The sequence below is a fragment of the Arachis ipaensis genome, chromosome B4, assembly GCF_059453495.1.
Source record: "Arachis ipaensis isolate K30076 ecotype BB chromosome B4, ASM5945349v1, whole genome shotgun sequence".
Taxonomy (NCBI): Eukaryota; Viridiplantae; Streptophyta; class Magnoliopsida; order Fabales; family Fabaceae; genus Arachis; species Arachis ipaensis.
Window position 1 is genome coordinate 131,744,162 of NC_142439.1, and position 23,102 is coordinate 131,767,263.

Here is a 23,102-nt window from a genome sequence, read left to right on the forward strand (position 1 = left end):
TTAATATAATTATTTAATTATTTCAGATTTTATATTATTATTTTTTTAAAATAATTTGTCAAATGGCAAGTTATTATTAGTTAACTTGAGTCCCTGTTTAGAGGGATTCTCTCACCTTGAGACCCGTGCAGGAACTCATTCCTTCTCTCCTCCAATGGTTAGAGTTCCTATATGTCAGAAAAAAATGAAAGAGGAACTCACCATTGTAGATGCTTTAAGCGAACGAGTGAGCTAATCACTTAATCAATCTAAATTGGTTAAATTATATATGACTCTCTTTAATTTTCAAATGATGACTCTCAAACATTTAATTAGTATTAAATATGCCATTAAAGGCATATGAGTATGACTTACTTTATATATATATATACATATACAAGATGTTTCATGTACCTAAGTGATTGAATACTGATAAGATGAAGGCTTTTACTTTTGTTCTTATCATTCTTTTTATTTTCTCCATTGGTATCGGTATATTTTAGTTATTCATTAACAAGATTTCATTATTTGTATCTTCTTACTTCTTATGTGCATGTTTGTTTTCTTTTTTGAAAACAATGTTATTTTACGTTTAATTTTTCTATATTTGTTAAAATTGCTAAAAATGAATTTATGTAAAAGATTCTATTTTATATAAATTTTTTTAACAGAAAAATTAATAATGATTATTTTTTATCTATAAATTTATATGCACAGGTAAAAAGTTTTTCTTTTCAAAAAAAAAATAACAAATAGATACTACTCAGCGTCGGTTTGATTTGGTTTATATTTATATTTTCAATTTCTAGCATTTCATATAAAAAAAGGTAAGAAATAAAATTTTAACTTTTTATTTTATCTTAAATAAAATCCTAATAAACTAAAAATTATTATAAATAAAAAAGAAAACTATTTCTCAAACCAAATAAACTCTAAAAATATTTTTGATTTGTATTTTTGTTTTCTGTTCTTAAGATTTTATGAAAAAAAAATAAAAACAATAAAATCTTAATTTTTTTTTTCATATTTTGTTTTCTTTTTTTTTCTATAGAATTTTGAAACAGAAAATATTAAAAATAAAAACGCAAATTATATACATTCTTTAAGCATAGTTGAAATTTTACATCACAAGTACTAATGGTTTTATATGTTTGATGTGTAAATGTATAGGCAATGAAAGATTATTAAAAGTATCAGAGGCAAGATTGTGTTATGCCGAGACTGAAGGACAGTGTAATCCAACAACAAATAACGAATGCAACAGGGACTGTAAGAGAATATATGGAGACCATGCAACTGGTCATTGCGATATTACAAGAGATTGTGTTTGCCGTTTCCCATGTTAAATTTGTAGTCCTAAATTTACAACATTGTCCCTTTTGAATAAATAATTAAATAATGAGACTACAACATATTTATAATATACAATTTTATTCCGTCCATAATAGAGAGAAAACTGTGAGGGTGTTAGTAGTAGGAGTGTCCGCGAATCGGATTGGATCGGATATGGCCAAAAATTGGATCCGATCCGCATAATTTTCATCGAATCGGATCAGATATGATATTCGCGCTTTTTAATGCCGGATTCGATTCGATCCGATCCGCAAATGTGCGGATCGGATATCGGATATATTTGCATAATTAAACCTTCTCTTTTTAATCATATTTCTATATAAAAAATTCAATAAAAATATTTCTTTCACACTTTTAAACTTATTTATTCCTACAATATTTTTAATCAAACTCTTTCTAAATAACAAAAATAAAATAATACAATATATGAATAATAATTACTAACTTAAACATATAAATAAGTAAATATAATACCAAACATATATATATATATATATATATATATATATTTATTTTTTAATTATTATTGTGTGGATCTGCGGATCCGCGGATCGAATACGCGGATGTAGAGTAGACATCCGCGATCCGATCCGCAAAGGGTGCGGATCGGATCTAATCTGATCCGCAAAGGGTGCGGATCGGATCCAATCCGATCCGATTAATTTGCAAATCGGATCGTATCCGCAATTTTTCGGATCAGATGCGGATATTTATCGCGGATCTGCGGATACGATCCGATCCATGAATATCCCTAGTTAGTAGGGTCAAATTCATCATGTCAATCTATTTATCTGGCTTAAATAAGCGAATTTTTAGTTTGTCATATATTAGACCACAAAACCTTTTTTAAACATATAATAATTTGGTCAGTATTTTTTGTAAGAACCGGAATTTTCACGTAAAATTGCTTTAATAAAATGATAATGTTAACTGCTTGGAATCGGTTCGAAAAATTAGACATCTTAATTTGAAAATAAAAAAGTGAAATTTGAATTCAATAGATTTTTTGAGTGGAAAAATGTATCTTTTTCGAAAAGTTTTTGTAAAAACGCGTACCGACACTAAGACCGGCAGTATCGCCTCTAGTCTGTCCAGTACCGCATATTGAGAAAAATAAGATTTTAAAAATTGAATTTATTGTTTTGAAAGGCAAAAATAATTTAGAATCCAAAAACCGAGTGTAAATCTTAAAAAGTTTTGGCCCACTAGCTAAAAACGCTAACGGATTGGACCGAATTCAAACTGGACCCAAGGTCCAACATATATAAGGCTATTTAACGAGCATTCAGCTCATTTCTCCCCCAAGAAAGAGTGAGGGTTCGAGCATGAGAGAAGAAGAGAGGGTACTATTCACCTTTTTCTTCGTTTGGCTATATCTTGAGTTACGCAGCTCCGATTGACGATTCGTTTGTAGCCACGCGAAGCTCTCACCGATTCCGTCATTTCTAACTAAGTTTTGTTGGTAAGAAACTCTTTCTTTAGCTCCAGTTTTTTGTCCTAGCTCAAAACTAAAAAATGGCTTTGGATTTTTGAGTTTCTTTGTATTTTTGTTGTTTAGGGGTGATCTAGCATTGGTATATTGTTGGGTTTTACCCTTAATGTTGTTGGGTAAGGTAAGGTTTTACTAACTCCTTGTGTTTCATTATTTTTGTGAACCCTAGGTTTGATATTTGTATGTTATGTGATGTTAGATTGAGTTTTGGTGTTTGTTGGAGTTGGTTTGAGGATTTGGATCGAGTTTGGTGGCTTCGTTTTGGTGTTTAGTACATTTTGGGAATTGGTCAAGGTATCGTTTCAGTTTTCTTTATGTAATATGTAATATTTTTGGAAACTTAGGCTAGTGGACCTTAGGATAGGATTGAATTGGTTGTTGAAATTTATTGGATTGATGATGTATGATGATTTTAATGAATTATAATGGAATTATTGATGTTGGATAATGAATGTAGATGATGAAATGAGTATTGATTGCGTAGATGATACTTGTGATATAATGATTGTGATGTGATGATGTTGTAAATTGATGAAGGATGTATATGGGGAATTAGATTGCGTGAATTATTGGTATGAAAGTATTGAATTGGAATTATAGATTTGTGTTGAATTATGGAGGAAGGGTTGAGTGAATTAAGTGTGGAAGTGATGAAAGTACAATGGATAGTAAAGTGTAGTGTGTGGTAGTGTTTTTTGATGGATTTGGTAGGTTTTGATTTGGTTTGGTTGTGAATTTTGGAAGTTTTGAGAACCTAGTAAATTTTTGGTAAATTTTGACGGATCATAACTTGAGCCTCAGTTTTAAGTTTGATTGAAATTTATCTTAAATTAAAGTTTATCTAAAGATCTTTAAATTGATATAAAGTTTGATGAAAACGGATTTCTGTAGAGGAAGTTATGAACATTTAAAATTTAGTGTTTAAAACTGATTTCTGCAATTTTACAAAATTCTGTAAGTCTGGAGGGGTATGCGTACGAGAACCCCCCATATGCGAGCATACCATTTTGTTTGGAACCTATGTGTATGCGAACTCTTGTATGTGTATGCGAGATGGGAAAATTTTACGTATGCGTACGCATACATTGGGCATGCATATGCATACATCCTATTTTGCTAAACAATGATTTTTCTTCACTTTTAAGGGTTCTCTAACTTTTCAAACTTCCATAACTCCTCTTTAATACTTGTGGTTAATAATTAGGCCTAAGACTAGTATAGATGGGTTTATGTTTGATATTTAATGGACTTATATACGGGTTTTAGAAGCCAGTGACTTAGACTTGGCATGTCAGTTGGGTGGTTCATCTTGTGAACTAAGGGGGAGTCGGGTTGATGATGAATTTGAGATGTTGATGATGAATTTGAGATGTTGGTGATGAACTTGAGATATTGACATTGGATGATGAGATTGGAATGAATATAAAAGGAATTGTGCTATGAGCTGTGTTGTATTACTGAACTGTAATGATTGGTAAGTCGCTGTGCGCCTTGAGCAAGGACTATGGTAGTCTCCTGCTTGTCGAGGTAGCGGTGCCGGCGTAGGGATCGAGGCAGTCTCTCACCTACGTTGAGATGTGAGGACTGTGGCAGTCTCCTGCTCACATAACCTTTCTACCGCCGGAGTGAACTCGGGCACTATAACCTGAAGAGTGTGTCGGGCACTATAACTCACGGGGCGTAAGATAAAGTGCTGGGTACTAGAAAGAGTGAGCAGGGCACTATAACCCTAGTCGTGGCAGAAAGGCGACATCCCGGGAATATGTCGGGTTGGCATTTTGAATTGACAAGTGATATCACCAGTCAAATAGGATAGAAATTCATCATATGTATCTTCTATATGTTTGCTTGCTTTGATTACTTGAGTTATGCCTTTTTGAATAACATGCCTAAATGCTAGTTGAATTACCTGCTGTATATGTATATTACTTGTGTTTTTCTTGGTTGCATTAAATGTGTTTTACTGGCGTTAAGGAGGATCGGGAGGCGATGGCGATGGGATCGCACGGAGGTTAGATTGGTGAAGGCTGTGGGATACAGCAGTGTGACTAGTTTTAGTTAGAAATCTCCTAAGTTTAGATAACCCTTTTTATGGTTTATGGTTTGATTTATTTATTTTCATTAAGCTTGAATATCTGTATCGGTGTGAAGTTCTAGGATTGCCTTTGGCGTCCCAGAACTTTACATCTTATATATTAGGCACTGTTACCATACTGAGAACCTCATGTTCTCATACCATATATTGTTGTTGCTTTTCAGATGCAAGTCGCAACCCACTTAGGTGAGTTTGCGAATATGGTGACAGGACGGAGGATGGTCTTTCTTATGCTTTATTTTACTTTACTTATGTTGTAGTATTCTCTCATCTTTCTATTTTAGACTTTATGGCCTTAGAGGCTTGATTTGAGAGATAAGTTGTATAAGCTGTTTTAAACTTCCAAAACTCTTTTGTATTTTAGTTTGACTAGCCTGCCTAAACTCTGCAGGCTCTGACAAGCCCTCTTTTTGGTACATCATACTTATATATACATATCTTGTTAATTTAATTGTTACCTTGTGTATCCTGGAGCTATCTACATTTTATATGTATTATATCTTGTTCTGTTCATACTTACGCGTTTAGTTACAGAGTGTGAACGCTTCGCATTTTGTAATTCCGCTTTATGCGACTTTGAGCTTTTGTTCCTTCATCGGACTTCTAGTTATATAAATTCTTAGATATATATTATATATTATAAACTTTAGAACTGTCGTGGCACTTTGCTATCCTTTGCTTTGCGGCTAGAGGTAAGGCTTAGACTAACGGGGTGTTACATTTATGGTATCAGAACAGCTCCTCCTCGTGAGCTTGAGGGATGGACCGATTGTGCTTCGTCACACTCTTTGGATCATTTTTCTTCCATGTTATTTAGGTTATCTGTTTGATATACATAACATGTTTGTTTGTGAGTGCCTTTGGGGATAATTGAAGCACTGGGTCTGAGATATTGAGACTGATCACCTCGATATCGATTGTTTGGTGTGAAAAAGCAACCCGAATGGCAACTCACGGACGAGATCAATCACGTTCATGGAGAGATAGTGAGGATGACTAGCCTAGCCAATGCGTTTTAAGCTCAACATGTTCTAGAAAACCAGTTTGTAGAGTTTGCGGCATATCAATTGATGGGTGAATCTCAACACTGGTGGCAGGGGAAGTGTCAACTGATGCAGCTACAGAATGAGGATGTATCATTAGAAGGACCGACTGATATTTTTGCAGTTTTTAATTAAGATTTTCAATTCCTAACCGGTATGGCCTCTTGAGCCTTGTTGAAAAAGTTTTAAAGTTTAGGATGATTTAATTTTGAAGTTTAGTTTGGAACTTTTGGTTTAAATAATTTGGTTTTGAAATTAGATCAAAACTCTTGGTTTGAATGATATGTTTTAAAGGAAAAGTGAGTCCAATGATTTTGTTAAGTTGTGAAATTAGTTTATAATTTAATTTATCGAGAATAATTTTGATTGATTTAAGAATAAATAATTTTTGAGTCTTTTAAAAAAGTTTTGACATTGAAAAATTTTAGATTGAACTTGTTTTGAAAGCTTTATAAAATGTTACAAAAGTGGTATTTGGTTTAAAGAAAAATTCGAATTCTTAATGGCAACTAATCAAAGTGATGCAGCGGAAGGTGCAAGGGAAAGATACGTCACGCGATTCGAATTTTAGGGACAAAATTCCTAATTAGGTGGGGAGAATGTAAGAACCAGAATTTTCACGTAAAACCGCTTTAATAAAATAATAATTTTAACTGCTCGAAATCGGTTTGAAAAATTAGACATCTTAATTTAAAAATAAAAAGGTAAAATTTGAATTCAATAAATTTTTTTGTGTGAAAAAAATATTTTTAGTAATTCAACAACATACTTTTAGTTTATATTTTTAAATATTAATGGCTAACTGCTGGCCAAAAATAATAAATTTTGTTGGTTGTTTAATATTTTTTATTAGTATAATTAATTAATTATAATTAATGTGATAAAAATATTAAATAATTTGATATTTATCATAATCAAATCATATAAATAATTAATTATAATATTTTTAAAAATTATTAAGTAAAATACATAAGATAAAAAATTAATCCAAATTAATCCAAATTAATTCAAAATCAATTTATTTATTTTAGTCAAATCATATAATTAATGTAATTGATTAGTTATAGTTAATGTAATTAAATAAAATATTAAATAAATAATAGTTATCTCAATTAAATTAAATGAATGGTTAATTAATTAACGTATTTAAGTAAATCAAATAAAATAAATAAAAATTATCTTTAAGAACATGCCACGTCTGCTATTAATTGAAGAAATATGATTTTATTAATATATAATAGATATTATAGATATGCCATCAAAAGTATATGAGTATGATTTACTATATATCAAAGTTTTAAAAACCGGTTCGAATCAATTGGTCAAAATTATGAACCAACGAGAAAAGCTATTCGTTTCAAAAATATAATTGTTTATTTTAAAAATCGTAATTGAACTACTGAATTGGTCAAAAATTGGCCAGCCAATCGAACTGAATCAGAACCCAATTGATTTTCACGTTTTGAAGAAAACGACGCCGTTTCATTTATTAATTAAAAAAAAAGAGTAACCCTAATCTAAGCTTAGCACTCACTTAGTACTCCTTTTTCTTCCTTTGACTCTCGGTATTGAGCTCTTCCCTCACTCCCTCACTTGCTCCGTCCAGCCATTTCTGTGTCACTGCAGACGTTGTAACTGTTCGAAGCCGTCGTCCCACTACAACTCGTCTCGAATCCTTCCTCCATCGCACAGTCACTGTCTCACCGTATGGGCTCTGTTCCACCGTGCTCTAATCTTTCTCTATTCCAGTTCTGTCACGCTCTACCCTCCTCTGATCTAGTTCTGCCGTGCACCACCCTCTTCCCCTTGGCTCTAGTTTTGCGGCGGTCTGAGCCACCTCTTCTCCAATTTAGTCGCGTCCAGCCTTCCATTGTGCTCCTTGTCTTTTATACTTTAGAAGATATTTTTTATTGTAATTATTGTTTTAATTGGTTTTAGAACTGTTAATATGTGATTTTTCATTTTTCTTTTTCAATTATTGTTGTCATTAGTTATTACTGTGATTTAGGATTGTCGTTGATGTTCTTAAATCTTGATTCTGATATGCCGTGGTTCTATTGTCTCTAATTTCTTTTTTTGGTTTGGTTCTGTTGTTAATTTTTTTTGTATCATTGTATCTATCTTAAAATTAATTAGTTGCTGTAATATTGTTATTGAATTGCTGATAATTTTTAGGTATGGATGAGAGCATCAACTAAAAAATATTTAGAGATAATATTATTTATTATTTTATTATAAAATAATTTTTTGGTTGAACCACAAATAAATTGGTTAAATCAATAACTCAGCAAATTAAAAATTAGACCGATTCGATAGTCGGTTCGATTTTTAAAACCTTGCTATATATACATCGACATAGATAAGATGTTTCATGCACCAAATTAAAGTGTCCAAACCTGAAGATTGACTACTGATAAGATGAAGGCTTTTCCTTATGTTCTGATCATTGTCCTTATTTTCTCCGTTGGAATCGGTATGTTTTAGTTATTCATTACAAGATTTAATTATTTATATGATTATATCTTCTTATGTGCATGTTTGTTTTCATTTTTTGTTTTAAAAAAAAATGTAATTTTACGTTTAATCTTTTTATATTGATAAAAATGCTAAAAATGAATTTATTTAAAAGATACTTATATTTCATTTAGATTTTTTTTAAAAGAAAAAATTAATAATCATTATTTTTTATTTTATAAATTCATACTATACACACATATAAAAAGTTTTTTTTTTCAAAAAAATAACAAAGAGATATAACCTAAAGGTGGTTTTGGTTTTAGTATTTCATAGAGAAAAAAGATAAGAAATAAAAGCTAACGATTAAAAACAAAATTTTATTATTTTCAATTTTTCTTAAATAAAATCCTGAAACTAACAATATTATAAAAAATAGAAAATATTTTTTCAAATCAAATAATTAAACACTAAGGATACTTTTGATTTGTATTTTTGTTTTTAATATTCTCTCTTTTAAAGATTATTTTATGATGAAATAAGAGAAAATAACCAAAATAATAAAATCTTACTTTTGTACTTTTTTTTTACAAAATTTTAAAAATAGAAAATAAAAAACTCAAATCAAACATATTCTTTAACCATAGTTAAATTTTTACATCAAAGTACTAATGGTTTTATATGGTTGATGTGTAAATATGCATAGACAATGAAAGGTTGTTGAAAGTATCAGAGGCAAAAGAGTGTCAACAAACACTGAGTGAAGGAGGCTGTATAGAAAACACATGCAACAGCGACTGCAGGAGAGTACATGGAGGGCGAGCATCTGGTCATTGCAACGCAATAGAAGATTGTATTTGTTTTTTCCCATGTTAGTCTTATTTTTACAACATTGTCCCTTTTCAATAAATATTTAAATAATGGGACTATGAAAAACTTATAATATAGAGTGCACTCAGTGCAGGAATGGATCTACACGTAGAGGTGTGGGCCCATTACAAAACTTATAATATGTGTGTGTGCAAATTTGTATAATGCTTTTATTATCATAATGTGTTTGTCTCATTTTAAAAAAAAATTATTTATGTGTGAAAAAATTTTATTATTTAATACCAAAAGAAAGATAAAAAGTGTTGTATTATCAATTCAGATAGAAAAATAACTCTACTCGAATAATAATAATAATAATAATAATAATAATAATAATAATAATAATAATAATAAGTTAATTATCCAAAGTTAAGCTCAGTTTTTCAAATATAAACAAGACCATTAGCTTAGTATTTAATAGTTTTTTTTTTCAAAAATTAATTGAGATTATATCTATGTCATTTATTTATCTTTATTTTATTGTTTTATTTAATTTAGTTATTTTTTTTGGTGACTTTATTTAATTTAGTTATGATCTTACACTCTTACATATAATAATTGTCTTTATCGAAAAAAACTCTATCCCAAATATTATAGTGTGTTAACCTTTCAATTAAATGCCGAGAAATTATTGAATAATTATTTAACAGACAGAGAGACATAATCTACACGTTAACGAGTTATAACTCAAATAACATAATCTTTATATACCTATTTAAAAGTTGTAAGTTCAAATTTTACTCTTATCTTTAAAAAAGAATGACATAATTTATACCTACGAATAAAAAAAAATTACAATTGTCTCGTTTGAATTTTTATTTTTATTTTTTTGTATTTTTTACATAATTATAATAAAGAATCAAAGTTACTCTATTTGAATTATAGTTTCTTTCTTCTAATTTTTTTTATTATTAAACTATTTTTTTATATTATATAAAAAAGTCAATAAAAATATTATTTAACAGATATAAAGTGTCTGGCAAGATGTTAATATTAATAACAAATATATTATATAATATTATTAAAATATTAAAATAAAAAAAATTAAATAACTTACATTTAATGCGTTAATTAAATAAATAAAAATTTTATTAATTTATTTTAAATTTTAAATATTTAAATATATTTATGTTATTTTTTTTATTATTTTTATTTTTACTATTAAAATTTGTTGGATCAATCCTTAATAAGGATGAGACCATAATTCGTAGAAAGGATGTGGAGGTATGAGAAATCAATTTTTTTTGAAATAAAATTAAAAAAATTAATATTTCCTCGAATCCAAAATTGGAGTTTTATTTTTTAGGATACGAACTTTTTTTTTTGGGTAATTAGGGGGAGTTTGCCGTCCCTCCGATGAATTATATGGTGGGTTTCGATGATAAAAGTATGGCTGTTGGAGAGTAGATGCAAAGTACACTATTGGTTTTCATTTTTAAGGTTGACATTTTCGCTACGATGTCAAGAAATCCACTGTTATCCATTCAATATGATGGTGAAAAGTGTATGACGAAGAGGGTTCTATAGTTTTTAGATCGGGACAACCGATATTCACCTACATGACACCGGAGGTTGACAGTTTAACAGCTTTGAAGAATTTGATATTGCATTCCGTTGGACAGCAAGAGGAAAAAATGGTTAAAAAAATTTACTACAGATATCCGATTGAAGTAGATGACAATTTGTTTTATAAAAGGTATATTACACTCGTATTGTGTTTGTTACTATTATGTTTATGAGATTACGATAGTGAGAAATACGTTTGTTGTCTTGAATTACGTATCGTTTGCGCGATGACGAGGACGTACGGCTCATACGGTCGTGGCATAACCGACGGACAAATATCCATCTGCTGGAATTATTCGTGTATCTCGTTGAGGTGGGTGGCCAAGGATCATTTGCAGATACGGTCGATAATAGTCCATTGAGTGGAGCTGTTAGACGAACTATCAGAAGGACTATGGTGGATCTTAATATGCCACCTGAGGGGAGTCAGGAGGGGTCAAATGTTGAAACTTGTAATGTTGACTTAATGGACGATGGGGTTGAAAGTCATGATGGTTCAGCTATTAGAGATCCGATGATGGATCAATATGAAGTTAACCCCGATGAGGTAGACGACGCCGAGGAAGAACCAGCTGAAATTCCCGACGATGGTGACGAGGAAGAAGGGATGAACTACTATGGTGACACTCAGATCGCTCTTACACAGCCCGCCATCTCTCAACCGTATGACCGGCCAGATCATTTCACGAGGTTGAATCTCGATGCAATGACTTCGGATTGGTCGTTTACCCAGGGAGGCCCTAAAGAGGATCCAAGCAATGGGTTTGAGGTTGGAAAACAATTTAAGGACAAGGAAGAAGTGATGCTGGCGGTTAAGTAGTACAACATTAGGAGGGCTGCGGATTACAAAATAATAGAAAGTGACCAGTGGAGGTATAATGCACAATGTATCCAGTTCGGGCCCGGGTGTAATTGGAGCATACTGATATCATATCGTCGAAAGCAAGAAATGTGGGAGGTTAGGAGATACAATGGGCCTCATTCCTGCATGCAAACTTCAATAGGACAAGACCATGGTAGGTTGGATTCAAAGGTGATTGCGCAACACATCTTCACGATGGTCAAAGCCAATCCAACAATCAGCATCAGGATTCTCCAAGGAGGTGTGGAGAGGCACTTTGGTTACAAGGCATCCTACCAAAATGTTTGTCTTGCAAAACAGCGAGTGATCACCAGAATATATGGTGATTGGGAGGAGTCATACAACGAGCTTCCTTGTGGTTATTCGCAATGCAGATGTACTTGCCTGATAAGATTTATTTCAAGCTTTGTTATTAACCATTTTAAAATTCATAGGTGTACAATAACGTAGCTAGATTTGTCTCTTTAGGTACTTGGGTGCAACTGGTGACTCAGCTTTGGCCTGGCTCCACGAATACTGTCATGTTTCAGTGTGTCTTTTGGATATTTCCACCGTGTGTTGAGGCTTTCAAGCACTGCAAGCCACTTATTTCCATTGATGGCACTCACCTATATGGTAAATACGGTGGGACCTTACTAATGGCGATAGCTTAAGACGGGAACGCAAACATTCTGCCTATTGCATTTGCCGTTGTCGAGGGTGAGACAAAGGAGGCGTGGTCGTTCTTTCTGTCGTATCTGTGGGAGCATGTCACACCACAACCCGGGCTCTTAGTGATTTTAGACAGGCACAAATCCATTGATGGTGCATTGAACGCCGACGGGAGTCTATGGAAACCACCTCACGCCTTCCAAGCATTTTGTACAAGATGTAACAACCCTGATTTTTGAGTACACGAGATCTTTTCTAAAGGCACGGATTTCTCCAGAAGATCAGTAAAGAGAACACCTCTTCTATATCAACAAATATCTCGATCCTCATTGTCATTATGTCATCCTTAAGCTAGAACCTTTTCTGAGGCAAGCTCGATAACGCAATCACGAAGAACCTAGTTTTTGAACCGTACCGGTTAGGAGTTTTAATTCTGATTTTTGTAAGTAGTCTCAGTTTGACGAACCGGACTCGATTCATGAGAGGAGAGAGATAATAGTATAATATTATCATTATATTAGTATTAGAAAATGCTTGAATGATATTATAAGGTTACCTGGTCTGTTTTAGTTAAAAACAGAAAATCGGTTTAACCGGGTTTACGGTTTACTGGTGCAGCTTAGTACCAGCACTCTCTGATGACTTTAGCGATGCTAAGGCCTCATCATACATGTTCTATTCTCATAATAAATATATTACTAGTGTCATTTATGCTAGTAGCTCAGAAAATAATTTTTAGAGATGTTTTTACGAGTGTTCCGAAACACCTAGTTTTAGTAGTTATATACCAGAGATATTTTAATATTATTTTAATCCACCTCCAAGCCAACCAATCACAACTCACCTTACACCCCCAAGACCTCCAAGGCTGTCTCATTTCATCATTTTGGCCAAAAATAACAAGAGAGAAAAGAGAGAAACTTTCATGAACACTTAATCTTCAAAGCTTGATTTCTTCTGAACTAAAACTCAAATCAAAACTCCGATTTCACCAAAATGATCCTCTCTTCTTCCTCTACATAACCATATAACATATCAAGGCTGGAAATAAGGTGATATGGCTGTCTCCCTCCCATTTCAATTCGGTTTTCAAGGAAAATCATGCAAAACATGTGTTTTCTTGATGTTTTTCCTTAGGAATCATGCTTAACTTGGAAAAAGTGCTTAAGGACCACCTGAAAGTTTAACCGAATTAGGAGCAGCAAAACCAGGTAGGGTGTAACAAATTTAATCTTGATTGATTGTGTTTGAGATGTGTGATTATGATATGGTTTGGTTATGCTTAAAATTGATTGCTTATATGAGTTATTCTTGGTGAAAGTTTGTTAAATTTTTAATGAAATTTGATGATATTCAAGCTATGAATGTTGTTCTTGAGAGCAGCTGGAAAAACGAACCCTAGAGCTTAAATTGGGGTTCAATTTGTTTTAAAATCATGTGGAAAAGATGGGGTTTTAGTGGCTGGGAATTTATTATGAATTATGGTAAAAATCGGTTGCTGAAAAGATTGAAAAACGGGTAAAAACAGAGAAAGAATCTGAAGAATTTACGAAGAACACGAAGAACACTTTGAGTGTGGTGAAGAACAATGAAGAACACCTTTTAGATCTTAGAAAGGGCAAGGAAGTAAATATTTTGGTGTTTGAGGAGTTATTTGGTAATTTCTGAAAGTTAGGGTGGTAAAAGTAGAAATATTAAAAGTTACAGGTGGTAAAAAGTGAATTTTAAAGGTTAAAAGTAAAAGTAAGTTAATTTTCGAAAATTTAATGATAAAATAATAAATAATAATAAAATATTAAATAATAATATTTAATTAAAAATAATATTTTAATGAAAATAATAAAATAATGTGGAAAAGGCAGTTTTCTGTAAAAGTTTTAGAAAGACAACTTTAAGTGTAGAATCTCATAATTACCTTCATAAAATACTTAGGGAGTGGTAATAACATGATAGTGAGGCAAAGATAAAATAAAGATAAAAATTTGAAGAAAAGATAAAAAATCAAAGAAAAAGTCTGTAAAATTTTAATGACAGAAAAACAGACAGAAACTAGTGAACGAACTAGGGCAACTTAGTTAGTACTTGAGTTGCGACTAGGGGTTAGGTATTATATGAAAAGTTAAATTGTTTCAGTATAGACTTAATGAATCTATACTTGGGATAGGCATACTATTCATACCGAAATTTACATAAGCTTTAAATACATATGTTAAACAGAGAAATCAGAGCAGAGTAGAAAAACACAGAGAACAGAGTAACCAGAGAAAAGTAAAGAGATACAGAGAAAAGAGTAACTAGAGTAGAATAAAGGGATACAGAGAAAAGAGTAATCTGATAAAGAGAAATGGTTTGAGTTAAGATGTTGTAAAAGTAAAAGCTGTAAAGTTTGTATAGTATGATTGAATAGAGAAAGAAAGAAGTACTGCATAAGAATGTGAAAGTGACGATGAATAATGAGAATGATATTGAATGATGATAATGAGAAAAGAGTAATATAACAAAGAGTATAGAGGAAAAGAGTATAAGAATAAAGAGTTAAGCCTTGCGGCATGATGTTCTGTTGTATGTTCATCTGCTGCTTTTCCATTGGCCCTAGAGGTCCTGTAGGCCCAAGTTCACCTACAGTGAGTTGTTATTCCTGTAGGCCGAAGTTCACCTGCAGTGAATATCAACTGTGTATCTCAGGATGTTGCTCCTGTAGGCCGAAGTTCACCTACAGAGAGTTGTGATACCTGTAAGCCGAAGTTCACTTACAGGGGCGCTATTTTTGTAAGCCAAAGTTCACTTACAGAGGTGCTATTTCTGTAGGCCGAAGTTCACCTACAGAAAGTTGTTTGTTGTATGTTGATCTCGGGGAAACCCACGAACTGAGGATCATTATTTTGTTTGTGAATTGATCTCGGGGACGCCCACGAACTGAGGATCACTGTTTCCCCTTGTGCGTATATTATGGGGTCGGGCTTTGCGCCGACTGCCGGTAGTCACGAAGGAGTGGTATTCTTACCACCGACACATATGCACTAAGGACACAAAGGGAAACCATATCTAAGACTGGTTCTTAGGTAATGTCGGGCTGTAGGGTGTAAACCGACACGTGAGCTCATGGCCTGCATAGGACAGACATGCATCATACTTGGTTGTGCATTTCCTCTGTTATGATTGTTGTATAAATGTATGCTTTCCTTGTTTGTATTCTATTCTCTATGTTTGTGTTTTACTTTCTTATATTCTTCTGTTTGTGATCTGTTTTCAGTTTACTCTATTTTCTCTATTCATCTGTCTTCTGTTTACTGCATCTCTATATTTTGCTATATGTCTGCTAAGCGACACAGATTAATGAACTTAACTAATAACCCCGACCCTACTAAGAACTCCCCAGTTCTTACCCCTTCTCTCTCCCTTCCCCCTTCAGATGGAAGTAAGAGTACCTTACCGTAGTTTGTTGATGATGGTTCTGCAAAGAGGATTCTGCTCTAGATAGTCTTCTGAGTCTAGGGTAAATCTCGTTCTTTGATTATATGTATATCCTGTGAGACCAGCCAACATCTGCACCCCGTTTGTATGCGCACTTTAACCTAAATCCTGTGTACGAGATTCCTATTGTGTGGCTACTTCATGAGGTACCAGAGAGACGTCCTGTGGAAAAGTCTGATCGTGCAGAGGAGTAGCAGATGATGTTCTATCTTCTGATGATGTTCCACCTGACTTGAGTTTTGAAGACCTAGAACGTACTTTCCCTCGCTTTAGTAGTTTAGAGGGACTAGGTGAGTATAGAGTCTAGGCTAGCCTGGGCACCAGCTTAGGGACTTCTTGAACAGGTCAGGACCTGTGATATTTTATGTATGTATATGTATATAGTTATTATCTAGCTATATCTAGGGGTGTTCTAACTAAAGGTCTATACTCTAACAAAGGCTGGATAAATGAATGTTGCTAGCTACTCGTGATGTATTTATGTGTGGTTGTTTATAACTGTTTTATCTGTTATCAGTTGTGAATTGATTATAAATGATTATGTTTATTAATCCAAACATTTTCAGAAAAAAAAGTACCTCACTAACTAACTATGCTTTTAACAACGAGTCAGGCTCATATAATAAATAATAGAAAATAATTAGGATGACAAATTGGTAGCACTCGGTTTCTGGTATGTCCTAGGCGTACTGAAAATTAGGTCGTTACACAAGATACATTGCATCCAACTTCATTACTCACTTCAAGAACAAAGACTTGAAGAAGGTCCTAATTAACGCAGCGTATTCAAAGTCACAGCGTGAGTTTGCTCATTATTACGGTCGGCTTAGGGGTGAAAACATAGCAATCACTAACTGGCTTGAGGAAATGCCACGGTTGGAATGTCGTCAATGTTCAGTGGCCTGGTCGGAATGTGCTGCAAACCACCGAACTGACGTACGACTTGGTCCACCTGATGCCACTCGATGATAGCAAAGCAAAGCAGCGGACATACAACCGCCGATGACACCTCCGCCTCGGCTATTGTCGATGGAACTAGGGCAATTAGCTGTGGGTCAGCATATGGTGTCCACTCAACCTGTTCACAAATCAATACAACAGACGAGATTCAAATGAAAGACTTATTAAAGTAAATTAAACTTAAATATGTTAAAATTGAATATTCTGCACTTACATTCAGCATCCCAATCCCGTTCAGGGTACGCCTGTAATGCCTAAGCCTGCCATCGTCCCTGTCATTGTCTGGGCAGTACTAAACCCACCTACAATGCCAACGACAATAATGTTTTACCGCTCAATTTAATTGACTTAGTAATAATAACATAAATGATTATTAAAAGTAAATATAATACCTCGCCACTAGGGAAAATCGACGAGTATCAAAGTCGTCGGGCCATATCAGCGGGAGGTGGTGATAAGCCTAGGACAGCAACAAGCTGACGCACCTGCCCAAATTGCGCTGGCCATGCTCCGTAGCCCGGCACATCTGGCGATACAGCCAAGCGAGCACCGTTGACCTCACGATAACCGACCACACATCTCAAGGTCCTCCAGCAGTGGGAGCCACCTAATGTGCACCCGAGAGTCAGAGGCATCTGGGAACAGCATACCCCTTATCAGCTGCATGATGTATCCTCTCATGTACCTCATCAGGCACTCCTCTGTGGCGTCCTGCTCCAACTCTCCACAAACCGTGTTCTGGAACCACGTGAGCTTCTCACAAAACTCCTCAATGGTGCGTCTCTGGTGGTGCTGCTCCCACCCACCAATGCATCCACTCACAGGATCACCGTCTATTCTGAGCCCCAGCTGATAGGCTACGTTCTGCAGCGTGATGGTCATCTCCCCGCACGGTAGATGAAACGTGTGGGACTCAGGCCGCCACCTCTCTATCAAAGTCGAGGCAAGCGACCAATCGTGTTCGAACTCAACCATATAGGCCACATACTCAAACTCAGCTCGTCTGAGATATGGCCTAATCTGCTCTAGCAGCCGTGCCATCAAATTCTGCCTGGTGCGCAAAATCCAAGGCCCCTACCAAATAGAAACAAAAACCACACAAAAAAGGATGGTAAACACATAAAATAAAAAATTTCACTGCTAATTAATTATACTAAATTAAAAAATACTTAAAAAAGCGTACCACTCTATCAAGCTTGTCAGCAATGTGCTTAGCGTGATCCAGTCTATACATGTCATCCTCGTAACCCAACAGCTGCTGTTCCATCTAAATGCAATCTAGTAAAATGAAAACACATACACTAAACTCAGCTCTTTTTACGTTAACCAAATTATTAAAGATATATATTTAATTGTCAAACTCGACTTATAAACTTAATAATTCTAATTCTACCCTTAACCCTAACTGATGCAGTCAACTACCTAATTAATTAGTAAATAACTACCTGAACTGTAAATTTATCGCAACAAATTTCTTTCGATTCCAACTAAACCTAATTAATTATTCCACTTTCTGAGTCACAACTTAAACTAACGGCTCATACTAAACTAACTAAACATTTAGTTCGTCATACTAACTAACATGATATAGTACATAAACAACAGCTATATTTGTCATTCTAACTAACATATAATCTATAACTAATTATTTTAACTAACATGTCAACAGTTACTCTAACTAAGCTAAAGAAAACTAACTCTAACTAAGCTAAAAAATTAACTCTAACTAAGCTATTATTCACTGACCTGGAACTGAGAAAGTCGTTTGCAATGAACTTTATATGCGTCGAAAACACAAGATAAAAGAGGAAGAGAGTAAATTTGGAAGAGAGTGAAGGAAAAGAATAGGACAAATACAAACGGTCCCATTGGATTTTTATACTGCGCCGAACTTAACATAGAGTTCGCCGGGGATATAGTGAATTTTTCCTAATTACCAAAAAAAAAATCGTATCCTAAAAAATAAAACTCAAATTTTGGGTTTGAAAAAATATTTATTTTTTTTATTTTATTTGAGAAAAAAATTCTATGAGAAATAGTTCAACAATATTATAGGAACTAACTATATTCTTCCAAGGAAAATAATCTGTCTGTGGCGAAATAAGGGTGGTAAACGGAGTAACTCCTTCCCTTCCTATTCTAAATTTCCAACGATTTTGAATTTCATGCCCACTTCATCTAACGGCCGGTAGGATGGCTAGCATGCCTTATTTTTCTTTACTCATTATTTTTTGTTATAAAATAACTAAATAAATAAATAAAGAAGAGGTAACAAAAATTAAGAAATATAAAAAAAGAGAAAGAAGTATTGCAACGTAAAAGAGAGAGAGTATTTTATTGCTTGTTGTTGTGTAAAAAACCTCAGCCTATGTCTCTATTTATACATGTGCAAGACTTTACTTTTTCAAACTATATTAAATACAATCATCTTTGAGAATGGACATCCATATAAGATGTGATAAAGCATTCTTGTCACAACATTTTCAAAGAAAAATAACAATTTATTAATCATAATCAGACGTAGATAAAACTCTCTTATTTGATATTGATTTCTTCTGACAACCATATCGTCTGAAACAGTTTCTTCAAATACCACCAATCAATCAAAAAAAGTATAAAATTAAAACTAAATTGCCAAATTACAACTGATAAGACAGCAAATTAGCAACCAACTCATCAAAATTATAAAATTATAACCAGATAAATTAAAGCTAAATGAAAACTAGGAAATAAAATCATAACACGTAACACAAAAGGCATAACAAATTTACAAGGAAGATAATAATTGTAGGGGAAAAAAAAAGTATAAAAAAGAAAAATTTTATAAAAAAATATAATATGGTAAAATATCTAAAGGATTTAGTTAACAGTATAAAAAAGGTGCTGAGTACCGTTAAATTTATTGGTAGATTTATCAAATAAATTCGTCGATAATTTGTTTATTGTAATATTTATTGTTGGAATGAATTTGACGGTATAAACGACATCGGAAAATATTATATTTACTGTCAAATTATTTTGTCCGACGCTAATATTTTGCGTCTGATTTTGCGTCGAATAAGTTTTGCAATTAATATGACGAAAATAAGCACTTGGTTACCGTCGGATTTTTTCGACGGTAATTTTGGTGCCATGTTATATTTTGTGGCACCCATTTATTGTTGGATTGTTTCGTCGGTAAATTCGACGGTATGCAAAATTTTTTTTTGCACAATTAGTAGTCAAATTAAATTTTTTTATAAGATTAGTGCACAGATTCTAAATACCAAAAATCAACTAATGATTTTATTAAATATCAAAGGTCTGAATGTAATAAAAAGTCAAAGAAGTAAAACATAATAAAATAGACATAAAATAAATTAAATTCCTAAACTCTACGAATCCCTAAATCAAGTAACGATTAATTCAAGTAATAATTAACAAAGATTAGCAAAATATATACCAACCTGCTCTTCGTCTTCATGAAAGTCGCCGACCCATCGGTATACTTCGACAACCTCCGCGAATCCCTGTTAGTTCTGTTCGTCAGACGATAATGCTTGAACCCCTCATCAGTACTAAAATGGACGTTTAGTTCCTTCTTAATATCTGAATGGAGTCAAATTGTGAGGTGTTCACACCCCTAACTAACGTCCTATATCATCTGCTAAAGTCGTCTAACTATTCGGTGGTCGTAGATCTTCCTGATCAAGATAACATGTTCCATATCCCATATAAAATTCTTATGCACAAAGTAATTTAATAACATTAGTTAGTTGAAATAAAATACAATTAAAATACGGTTAATTTCAACAACATTGGGTTCTTACCTCCCAGTTCTGAAATTATCGCTTTCTAGTCTCGGTAGAAATCTTCGTGTAGTTCGGCCATGAGTTGTTGTACATGGACTTAATCACATTGGAGATCTCTTGTGTACATGCTCTGTTGTTTGGTGCAAACCTATCAATGAAAAACTTAAGATTAGAAAATGCATAAAAACACATAAAACTTAACAAATTCAAAATAGATTATTGTGGATAAACGACATTAAAATAGTATTCACCCATACATGCCATCAGACCAAATCCTCATCTGTATGATGGACGGTGGTGGAGGGACATCTGGCTGGGACACATTAGAAGAATCACCCACTGCAATCTCTGTTGCTAGAGTTATAGGGGGCGAAGGAGGGCGTAGCAGAAGGAGCCACGTAGTCGGGGACCATAATGAACTGCTGGTCCAGTAGACCCGTCTGTGATGTAATAGGGGTCGACGGGGTAGTCAAGGTAAAGGTGATGACTAAGAAGTCTCCGGGGTACCAATAGTGGAAACCTTCCTTCTACCACGACCACGAGACCGACTCGTGACACCTCTACTACTTGTTGTCATGTCTTCAAACAGAATACCAATTAACACTAATAAGCATATGTACAACACAAATCTTTCAATATTTATATTATTTGAAAAAAAATTGACATAACATCTCCTAAAATTGGACATATATCCACATTTATGGTTTCTACAAATCTTACTAATCTCAATCCACAACATCAGTCAAAGCTCATCAATTGAATTCACAACATTTCCAGTAGAATATATTAACTTGTTTATACTATTATATACATTTCAAAGATAATACTAATTATCAACTAAAACAAAAATTTGACATAAAGGCATATAATCGAGACTTGGCGTGCAAAAGCATCAAACAACAAAAAATAGCGCAACCAAGTATTTCTTGAATATCAATTTACACAAGTCAGCATCAATGCATGACACAACCATCATCAACACATTGCAAAAATTCAGTAGAAAATAAATCAATCCAGTCCAAACAAATTCAAACTCAAATTCAAAAAACATAACAATATGTTAAACTAATTTTTATAAATTCTCTAACTGATTCTAAATTATCACCTAATTAAAGTAGCAAATAACTTGAAAAGGAAACTAAAGCACTAAAAAATAATTTTCAAGTTAAAGATTGAGAACAAATTAAATCAACAATAATATATATAATGGAAACTTCACTAAGCAACCTGAATAATCAACACAAATCCTATTTTATAATAACAAGTAAGTTCAGACCTTAATCCTATTTTAGAAGTTCATAAGCATTATTTGAAATGAGCTTTAACAGGGAAAGGGAACGGCAGAATAGAAACTTTTGACCTTTCTCGTCATGCCGGCGCCGAGAAGAAGAAAAGCAGGAGAAGAAGAAGAGCAGAAGTGGGGCAGAAGCATTTACAACAACAGCAACAGCAGAACGATGGGAGGTGTCATTGGAGGGGGCTGCCGAAAAGGTAGGGGCTAATAGTGAGGAGAGAGAGAGAGAGAGAGAGAGAGAGAGAGAGAGAGAGAGAGAGAGAGAGTTCCACTAAACGTGTTTACCATTGAAAAAATTCGACGGTAAATCCGACGCTAAATTTTGTGCCTATCTTTCTTGTCTTCCCTCCAATTATTACCGGCGAATTTACCATAAAAAATGAAAATCCACCGATAATGCTTTGACATGACAAATTTGACACCAAAATCTTCGGTAAATTCGCTGGTAAAATCACTGCTAATGTCTACCGCTAAATCTGGTGTAAGGTCCCACATTGGTTGGGGAAGGGAATGAAGCATGCTTTATAAGGGTGTGGATATCTCTCCCTAGCATGACGCATTTTGACGAGTGAGTGTGGGGGGCTTCGGCTATCATCCCTATCGTCAAAGGCAAAACCGTGAGGCCTTGTGTGCCAAATCGGACAATATCGTGTTAGCGGGTGGTCTGGGCTGTTACATTATGGTATCAGAGCGGTCTTTCCTGTAGAGCCTGAGGAATAAACCGACTATACTTCAATTGCATACTCTGAGTGTCTGTCATGCAATAGTCTTGTCGAATGATGAGAATTAGAGCCTTATGCACATGACGGTCTATTGATTAACGCTGTTAGTCTTGGTATTAAGTTTGGCCGGCTTAATACTAGTGAGTTATGTATATGAAAGCACTAATGGGTTATCATAGATGATACACGAGTTTTGGGTAAAGCGAATCGCAGATTTTGGGAACGTTAGAAATTATTTCTCGAGGTTATTCAGTTATGTGTCTTGAATTCTGTTCGAGTCGACTTGTTCTTTCATAGCCTAATTTGAAGTTCTTGTTTGCTAATCCTCTTGACAAGTAATTTGATTTTTTCAACCCTATTCCTCTATTCATATGCATTCTTGTTTTATTCTAATTGCATATGCTTGTTTGAAATCCTTGTTGTATCTATCTTTCTCTGTTTAAATTCTTCTTCTTGATTCATGTGTTCTTTGATATACCTTTGAACTGTCTTGATG

At 33.7% G+C, this 23,102-nt stretch overlaps 1 protein-coding gene and 1 long non-coding RNA gene across 2 annotated transcripts; both read left to right on the top strand.

Moving 5' to 3' along the window:
* The first annotated feature begins 395 nt into the window (after nt 1-395).
* On the top strand, nt 396-1,407 carry LOC107638039 (uncharacterized). Its single transcript, XR_001619702.3, has 2 exons — nt 396-471; nt 1,150-1,407. It is a non-coding gene; the product is annotated as an uncharacterized LOC107638039 (long non-coding RNA).
* A 10,394-nt stretch (nt 1,408-11,801) lies between these two features.
* LOC148569255 (uncharacterized) lies at nt 11,802-12,367 on the top strand. Its single transcript, XM_088484966.1, has 2 exons — nt 11,802-12,090; nt 12,183-12,367. Exons 1-2 carry the CDS (start codon nt 11,802-11,804, stop codon nt 12,365-12,367), a joined length of 474 nt encoding a protein of 157 aa, XP_088341092.1.
* The last annotated feature ends 10,735 nt before the right edge of the window (nt 12,368-23,102 follow it).